General features: G+C 31.3%; 1 protein-coding gene and 1 non-coding gene across 2 annotated transcripts; one reads left to right on the forward strand and one right to left on the reverse strand.

Annotated features, from left to right (window-relative positions):
• The first annotated feature begins 7,802 nt into the window (after positions 1-7,802).
• LOC149514094 (uncharacterized) lies at positions 7,803-9,629 on the forward strand. The gene is made up of 4 exons (XM_089745752.1): positions 7,803-8,152; positions 8,958-9,179; positions 9,264-9,327; positions 9,530-9,629. The coding sequence occupies exons 1-4, from the start codon at positions 7,879-7,881 to the stop codon at positions 9,627-9,629; spliced, it is 660 nt and encodes a 219-aa protein (XP_089601878.1). The 5' UTR covers positions 7,803-7,878.
• LOC149514095 (small nucleolar RNA R71) lies at positions 9,077-9,183 on the reverse strand. The gene has a single exon (XR_016329460.1). It is a non-coding gene; the product is annotated as a small nucleolar RNA R71 (small nucleolar RNA).
• Positions 9,630-9,874: the final 245 nt, after the last annotated feature.

Genomic DNA, 9,874 nt, shown 5'->3' on the forward strand with positions numbered 1-9,874 from the left:
CTAATTATATAGTAATTTTACATGCTAAACATGGTGCTAAACTTTAAATTTTGGATGATTTTTGGTACTTTTTATGTTGTATTCATTATTTTTGGGTGTCAAGGTATAGCCTTCATTTTCGTACAAGCCATGCATTAAAGCATACAAGGAGCATTTTCAGCCTAATCTTGAAAGCTCATAGCTAAACCACATCGGTCTATACACATCCATCAATGTGGCCAAGGTAGAGTTCTACTTGCACAAGGACTTTCCTATGATACATTACATTTGGCTACCTATATCTTAAGGAGGATTGCATGCCAATTTCAAGCTTATTTGGACTCCAACATGTTCGGCCAAAAGTGATTTAATCCAAGGACTCTTTTGCTTAGCCATGAAGGAATTGTGCTTGCCTAAAGACTCTACATTACATTCGGCTAGCTTACTCTCAAGAAAAAATTTCAAGCATACAAGGACACTTCCATCTCTATCCATTTGACCATTTCAAGTGCAAGAAAAAGATAATCATCAATTGAAGACTTTCAAGCCTAAAGGGACTCTACATCATTCGGCTAAAAAGAGTTTGAAGTCCACCATGAATTTTTTCGCTTAGCCTTGAAGATTTTTGCTTGGAGGAGGACTTTATCCTTTTGAATTTCAAGAATTGGATAAAAAGTAATTTATCTCCTCTTGAATTTCATCTTAGCCGAACCTAAGGAAGGGATTTGCTTCAAGAAACAATAAATGACCAAGATCACTTCTTTAAGACCCCATTCAGCTAAGCATATACAAGAAGGGTCCTATTCAATCATGCCTCCATAGAAGATGAAGATAAGCCTTATCACTTAGTATTTAAATTTGAAACCACATCTTGTAATCCTTACCCCTTTGGCTGAATCCCACTTTAGAAATAAGGAGGCCATTCACCCAATTCCATTATCCCATTCTTCACTTCTCACTTTTCTTTTATATTTTAGTTTTTATTTCTTTTTATTTCTTTAGTTTAGCTATTGGCTTAAGTGACAAATTTGCAAATACCAAAGCTTTTTTCTTTAAATTATTTTTTTTTCCATCAAAGAAGTATTTTTCCAAGATCTTTTCTCTCATTGTTCTAGTCGTAAATCTTGTTTTTGCTTTCTTAGTTTCGGCAAGGTTACTTTTCCTTTTACAAGTTTGATTCAAGCATTCATTTACTTTTATAAGTTTTGGCTATTACTTTTTTTTTTTTGGATGATCTATAAGTTTAGCTTTCATGCAATCTTTGTTTCAAGATTATTACAAGCATTCGGCAATCACTTTTTCTTTATTTTTTAAGTTTTCAACTCTTGTTCTTTCGATCTAGTTTGTATATATATTTTTTTATTTCCCAAGTGACAGTTGGTAAGGTCAAGATCTAAGCCTACAATTGCTTTCAATATTTCTTTTCTTTATTTTGCAACTAAAGCCAAGTTTTCATTTGTTTAGATATATGAATCGAAGATCTCACCTTTGGTAATTGTGAACTATCCAACATTACAATCTATAATCCATTAAGAGACGTACTAGAATACTTTCATTATTATTATCTGATCTATGCACTTGCATGCTATACGAAAAGCAGAAATCAATCACTTACTTGTAAAGGCATTATGATTTAGAATTAACTTGGATATTTAGTATCATGTTTTGTGGCTTTTATTTTTTGAAAAAGAAATGCATACTTGTAACTATATTGTTTTAGTGGTCATCGAACTTCTTTGTAGTTTCTTATTCTTACTCATTCTGGTTTATCCTTTCTAGTTTATAGGGGCAACAATAAGCTTATCGAAGCAATAAATACAAATCAAGAATGGTCAAATAGGCATCATAAGTAGTGTGTTGTGTTGTTATGGAATATTTTCTTAGGGTGGTTTGAAATCTTATTTTATAAAGAATAGTAGAAAGAAGCTCGCTTTGAAAGTAGTTATTCAACTTGCTCTTGATCTTGCAAAAAGGTAATCTGACCTATGTCCCATTTTTATTTGTTGCTTGTCTGTTTATTGAGTTGCGGTTTCACAGTTCAAGCATAATAAATGTCTTGTAATTTTCTATAGCTTTTATACTTAAGTGGATGATCTGTCATTTTGTAGGTTGAGTTATTATCATTCACAAAGATTATTAACAAAGCTGTAAAGACATAGAACATGTTGTTAGATAAGACATGTGCATTAAAACTTGTTGACTTTGGAGTTGTAGGTGTAGAAGCTTCAAATCCTAATGACATGATTGGAGAGACTAAAACACATGATTATATTAACTATATAGATATTGGAGGTTATTGCTATTTCAATACAGAACTTTAAAATAAAACTTCTAAGTTCTTTTTGTTTTTCTTTTTCCATATATGAGTTTACTTTTTCTTTTGGATTTTAAGTAAAATTAATGGTATTTTAGGTGTAATGGATGAATGATGTATGCTAGATATTTGTTATTAAGTGAACACCTTTTGTTATCACTAAAAAGGTTATACACATTGTTTTGTTTGATCAGTTTTGTTTTCATGCATTTGCATCCATTGGTTTCATGTAGGTAGGTATTTGCTACATAGCAATTATGGACGAGGTGATCTCACTTACATCCATGTAAGTTTACTACAAACTAGGACTACACCTACCTGGTATGAGACTTTCGATAATTTAAAGGCTAGATCCAAAGATGCCTAAGGCAAATAGGGAGACCATGTGTCCATTCTTCTTGGAAAGATCCATCTTGACCTAAGACAAAATGATTTCATTTAGTTAACCAACATTTGGGAGCATTGGAAATAAATAAGACATAAAGTTTTTTGCAAGAAATACAGAGATTTGGCATTACTCCTTTCAATGGTAGTTGAAATTACTTTGGTCTTAGCTATAGTATAGTTTTGAGATCCCTTGTACAGATGTTTCGTGTTTAATAAAGTGGATATGGTACCAATAATTGATGAGTATTCTATTTTGTTTTGCCTCAACCATTCAAACTCAGATAAAATCTATTGGAAAAATAAAAAGTCAAGTTATCACAAAAAGCTCACTAGTATAATTGGGTTAGTGTTCAAGAAGTTGACAAACTTGTGAAGTCAAAAAATGAAAGTATTTCTATACCTTGGGATGTTCTGCAAGATCTCATCATTAAGTGTTTGGAATATGATCAAGGCATGAGTATGATAGCTTTAGCTCTTTATGGGATGGTGTTATTCCCTAAGTTCTTAGGACACATTAAAGTTGTGATGGTAGATTTCTTTAACCAAATTGAGCGTTTGATAAATGTGGCACCAATAATTCTAGCTGAAACCATTTGGTATTTGAATCATTGTCAGCAAAAAAGGGATGGACGCTTCATCTGATGCTTATATTTGTTGTTTATTTTACTAAAAAGCCACCTTGAATGTAGAGAGGTTAAATTTCATAAACCATATTTCACTACTTGCATAAACATCAAAGAGTTTTGTGAAAGTAAATAATTGGGGCCAAAGTCAAAGGGTGAATGGATCTTAACTCAATGTAAGTTTACAAGTCAAGAAGTTATTTGTAGAGCACCATGAGTGCCATATAACTTGGTACTATTCAATTGTAGGAATCAACCTTGGGTCCCTCTTTTAGGTATGTAGGGTGCTATTGATTATGCTCCGATAATGGTGTAAAAACAATCAAGTTATGAGCAATTGATCTTGATGATAAATAGGCTTAACCAATTGAAATTTGCATATAGTAATGCAAGTATTTTGAATAAGATAGAAAATATCACCAAAGCTTTAAAGCAAACTGTCAGGTTCATAAAAAGAGGCGCACAAATAAGACCACTCCAGAATATTTCTTTTAGCACATTAGGTAGCCTAAAGACATCGTGCTCCTTTCGAAAGAAATTTTTGATGCCCAATTGAACCTACGCCATAAGATCCTTTGCTATATGTAGAGATTGCCAAACAAAAACACCAAGAGGAGAAGAAGTGAAAGTTTTTTTTTTTTTTTTTAAAAAAAATTATCTATTTTCAAAACTTTGCCAGAACGATGGGATAATTTTTAATGGTCAAATCTTGCACATAGAACATATATCTAAATAGCATTTCTTTTATGACATAAAAAATAATAATACATCCTAATTTTGAAATTGTGGTAACAAAGGTTCAAGGATAGCTTGACCTTTGAAAGCTTCAAATCAACTTGTCCACCAATCATACAACACTCATTCATGAACACTCATTCATGAGTCAGGGCCATGGAAAAAGAACAAGTTAGTTAGATGGATAAGATCGAAAAAACATAGGAGAAAATAAAGGAGCAACTTAATATGATGTTTGAAATGATGAGAAAAATAGGCAAAAAGAAATAAGTGATCAGAGAAAAAGTTGCTTAAGAAGGTCACCAATAATAAGATGATGAAGAACCTCATATCCATCACGTTTTACTCCACATCAAGCTCAAACTTTTCAAAGGGAACAGCCATAAGCAATGCCATTCATTGAAGGGTACCTATCTATCTATCCTAGCATACTTGTAACAATACGACCTACCCAATTTCAGGGGCAAGCTGTTCCTATCCTAGGAATGAAGTTTTTAGATCAAATTCATGTGCCAGAATTGGTTGATCCTCAAGAACATAAAAAGCTAAAAACAAATGCATCCGAAGTAAGAGAAGACCCAAAATGTCAACATAAGATGAACTTTATAAAAGAAAGGTTGAGGGCCATCAAAAGGATGGACATTTATGGTCCATACAAGGCTACACATAGTGCCTGATGTGATCATCCCACAAAAATTCAAGGTCCCAAAATTTGATTATTACGAGTAAACTAAATGTTTGATGACTCAAGTGATGTGTATTGTTAAAAAATAGTTGCACACACCCTCAATGACAAAATGTTGATCCATATATTCTTGGATAGTCTTATGAAATTTACAACTAAATGGTATGTTTAACTAGATAGAAGCCATATCTATTATTGAAAGGAGTTGGCCAAGACATTCATTACTCAGTATAAGTATATCATAGATATGTCCAAAGATCGTTTATCCTTATAGAGCATGGAGAAAAAAGCTAATCAAAGGTTTAAAAAATATATTCAAAAATAGAGAGCTACCTAAAAAAATCACCTTTTACAAATAAAGAAACTACGGTCTTGTTTATCAATATTTTTTTACTATTATATTATGACAAGATGATTAAAAATGCCACAAAGAACTTCGTGGATATGGTAATATTTGGAGAGATCATGGAAAACTCAATTAAAAGTGAAAAAGTTGAGTAAAACGATACAAAGAAGGTTGGTGTATCAAGAAAAAAAATATGTACAAGCTATTTCTTATTGGGGACAACTAGTTAAGGGTGATACCTCATATCATCTTCCTCCAATCTACCCTCCTTATTATCCCCCTATCAATAATAGCTCCCCAAACCCCTACCTTTACCAACCAATCTTGTGAATAGGTTTCCAACCATGCTTTCACCTTTAAGCACCCATTTATATCCATACACCTACACCAACAGCCTAACTTTTCATCTAGCCAAATAGCTTAACAAGTAATCAAAGAGGACTCCAAGGAAATTAGGAAAAGATTCCCATTGACCCAATTCCCATGCATACACTAATTTGTTTCCTCAACTCATAAAAGATCACCTTATTATGCTGTCCACCTTAAGCCTTTGAAACCTACTTATCCTAAGTGGTATGATGCAAATGCCCGATGCAATTACAATTATGAAAATATGGGTCATTTCATGAAAATTACACAACTTTGAAATACAAAGTGCAAAACTTGATTAAGGTTGGTTAAGTGAATTTTGATACTAAAACAAAACCAAATGTCAGTGGAAACCTTTTACCAAATCACTTAGGAGTAGTAATCAATGCAGTTGATGATTGTAAAGTGAGTTACGTTAAAAGGAGGGTGGATGAGGTCAAAACCCTAATAAGCCAAGTGCTTGATAGTTTCATTAAAGCTAACATATTTCAACTATTGCCTTTGGACCAAGTGATTTGTCACAAATATTATAATTCACCTCAAGCTTGTATATATCACATGGGGGTAGTGAGGCACTCTTTCCAAAATTATAGCAAGTTTTGCCAAGTGTTGCAAGCGATGAAAGACTCTTCATTGATAAAATGTTATGAAAAATATGATGAAAAGTAATGAATGCAACAAAAAGGGAGTCTTTGAGGAACATGTTTGTGTCTTGGTCGATAACCATTTACTATGATGAAAAATCAAGTTCAATGAAAGATGAATAATAGCAATAAGATATATACTATTTTATAAGTCTTGTTTAGTTCAAAAATTTTAAAAACTGCATGCATTTGGTGCGTTTAATGTATGTTTTCTTAATATTTAGGTTTCAAGCATATGAGAATTGAAAGCTATATGTAATGCCATGCAATTCCATGCAAGAGTAGGTAAATCCTAATTCTTGTAATGTTCAGCCATATAAAAACCAAGTTTAGTCAAATTATATTGATGTTAGGACTTTTAATTTCACTTGGATAAAGGAATTTTACTTGCACTATGACTCTTTAATCTATTTAGCTATCCCATTTACATGAGGAATCCTGCATGAACTTGATAATGGACAAGGACTTTTACAAGCATTTGGGCAATGAAAGATTTTACAAAGGAGGACTCTTTGATCAATCTTGAAAGAGTTTCCATGCAAGTTAAACACTAATCAAGAGTAAAGGTAAAGGGTTTATATTAAAAAAGGACTTTTGGAAGTTTATCTCAAGAGTTTGTGATAAAAACAACTACATGGTCTTGGATAACCATCTTTAGTCAAACTTTCTTTAAGATTGTAAGATCAAAACGGCAAGACAAGTGGAAGATCAAGATCAAATAAAAAAAGCCCCATTTGGCCAAGGCACTCCAAGAATAAACACTTATTGTTCAATCATACCTCTTTAAAGATCAAGATAAAGCTAATTTTTTAGAGTTTGGATTGAAAAAAGACTTCTAATCTCAATCCCCATCTTAGCTGAACCTAGCTCTACAAATAAGAAGGCTCTTCTCACTTGCAAATCACTGAATTTTCATCCCATTCTTCTCTTTTCTCTCTATTTCTTTCTTGTAGTTTCAATTTTCTTAAGTTTTTTTAAGATTTCTTTGTATTTTGGCTAAAGTGATATATTAGCCATAACAAAGTGTTTTCTTAATTCTTTCTTTTAATATGAAGCATTTTTTATATTCAAGATCTTTTCCTCTTAAAAATTTTTTAAATTTTTTTAGTTTACACTTATTGTTTGCAACCTTTCTTTAACATTTGACAATCTTTCCATTCAAGCTATCAGTTTATATGCAAGGTTTATTTAATCCTTTTTTTTTTTGCTTTCATATTTTCAGCCTACCTTAGCAACATTTTAAAATGCTTTTTTTTTTTAATTTTAGATCTATTTATATTTGGCCAAATCCCAAGACTTTTCAAGTGACAATTGGATAAGTTGATATTTGGCCAATACATGATTCAGTTTGCATTTTTTGTTTTCTTTAATTATTTTCATTGCAACCAATTAATCTTTTCATTAGTTTAGATATAAGGCTAGTAGTAGTTTTTCAACTTTGGTAATTGGTTACGCCCAACAATTCAATTATATAATCTTCATGGGATGATACTGTACTCATTCATTACTATTACTTGATAGCGATTTATGTACTTGCAAATGATATAAAAAGCAGCAATCAAGTTTTTAGTGCCAGTTCCAGGGATTATATCGATGTTCAAGAATTAATATCAATAAGGATTTCTACTCCCTTGTAATCTAAACACTTTTACTTTTATTTGTTTAATCTATTTTTATTTCTTCTTTGTTTGCATGTACATGTCTTGTAGTGTTGATTTAGCTCTACTTGACAAGGAAATTGAAAGAACTTTTAAGTGTTTACGAAAAAAAAAATTACACCTCCAACCCTAACTTAAATGGCAAACACAATAAATGAAGGACATAGAATGTTGAGGGACTATGCTATTCTTAATGCTGATAGATTTCAACCATTCATAAAAAAGTCAGCAATCCAAGCAAATAACTTCAAAATAAAGCCTTTAACCATTCAAATGGTCCAAACTTCTGTTCAGTTTGAAGGGTTATTTAATGATGATCCAAATTTTCATTTTTCTAACTTTTTAGAATTATGTGATACTTTCAAGCATAATGGTATTTTTGATGATGCAATTAGACTAAGATTTTTTCTTTTTCTCTCAAGTAGCGTTTGATATGGGGTGATCACTCCAAAAACCATGGTGATCTATACATGGTGATTAGATTATTGTATTTGGTAAACAATTAGTGATCCTACGTAACGATGTTCTTGGATCACCAAAAGTGATCAGATCACTGCCTTAAAAGGTGATCTATTTCTCATATCAAGAGCTGGGAAATTTTTATCACCAAAGTGAAGTAATATATAAAATTAAAAATGCTCAATTTTAACCATTTAATATGTGAATTAAAAACTTAAAGCATTTTAAAATTGTATTTATTTTATGTTATAAATTTTTATATTTTCAAACTAATATTCATTATAGCAAATTCAAAACAATTTGTGTTTTTTTTTTTACTTTTTTAAAATATTTTATATATAATATAATTTTTTATTATAAATTTAATATATTGGTTTAATTTTCTAATTCAAATACATTTTTCATAATTTATATTATAAAATAAATTCAATTATCAATAAATATTTTATTAATTTAATATTTTAATTATATTTTATTATAAAATAAATAAATATTACTAATATTTTACAAATTATTATCTTTAAACAACCATAAAATTATTAATTTGTGTAATTATTACAATAAGCATGGTTATTTTCATACTTTTAAACAAAATAATGTTTGATTTTTAGTAATACCAAACACATTGATCTTTAATTCTTAAGAATTAATCATTATTAACCAAACAAAATGAGTTCATATCAGTGTTAAGATCACCTTGGTAATAAGATCACCCTAGTAATTACATTACTATGGTGATTTTGCAAAGGACACCAAACACTACCTCAGGGATAAGGTGAAAAATTGGTTGTGTTTACTACCATCTGATTCTATCACCACATGTGAGGATTTAGTGCAAAAGTTCCTCGCAAAATTCTTTCCACATACCAAAATAGCTAATATGAGGAACAAAATCACAACTTTTCTGCAATTAGAAGGTGAAACCTTGTATGATGCATGGGAGAGATACAAGGAGTTGTTGTGCAAATGTCTACACCAAGGTCTCCTATAATGGTCTCAAATTCAAATCTTTTACAATGGATTGACACCACCTATGAGAAATATAATAAATTCAACTACTACAGGAGCAATAATGGGTAAGTTAGTGGAAGAGGCATATAAGTTGATAGAAGATATGGCTGCAAACGAGTACTGATGGGGTATGAAAAGAAAAACTAGTAGTGTTTATAAGCTTGATACACTCACTTTGATTACATCATAATTAGCAAGCTTAACCAAAAAGATTGAAGCCTTAGGAACCTTCAATTGTGCCTGTTCAAGCCATCCAAAACTCATTTCTAACTTGTGAAATTTGTGAAAGACAACATTCTAGTGACAAATGTCAATTTAGGATAAAGTTGGTACAATATGCCCAACAAACCAAGCCTGCTTCTAATCCATATAGTAATATTTACAACCCAAGTTGGAAAAGCCATCAAAACTTTTCTTAGAATCAAAACCAACCCAACCATCAAACCACCAACCAAAACCCAAACTTCTATCCAAACCAAACACCATACAACCAACCCAAAAGAAACAAAAAAGACAAGCCTTGAAAAGATGCTAACACAGTTGATACAAACCTAAATGTCATCATACAAAGCTAAGTTGCATCCATTAAGAACCTTGAAATATAAATTAGACAACTAGCTCATGCCATAGCCAATCGCCCCTATAAGCTTTGCCTAGTAATATT

The sequence above is a fragment of the Durio zibethinus genome, chromosome 17 (assembly GCF_047325235.1).
Source record: "Durio zibethinus cultivar Kanyao isolate XHJ-2024 chromosome 17, ASM4732523v1, whole genome shotgun sequence".
Taxonomy (NCBI): Eukaryota; Viridiplantae; Streptophyta; class Magnoliopsida; order Malvales; family Malvaceae; genus Durio; species Durio zibethinus.

Excerpts from the sequence above, each read along its gene's own strand:
- LOC149514094 (XM_089745752.1), top strand. The coding sequence starts at position 7,879 with ATGGCAAACACAATAAATGAAGGACATAGAATGTTGAGGGACTATGCT. Across the intron at positions 8,153-8,957 it reads TAGACTAAGATTTTTTCTTT|ACTACCTCAGGGATAAGGTG; the intron begins TTCTCTCAAGTA and ends AGGACACCAAAC. Across the intron at positions 9,328-9,529 it reads GAAGATATGGCTGCAAACGA|GATAAAGTTGGTACAATATG; the intron begins GTACTGATGGGG and ends ATGTCAATTTAG.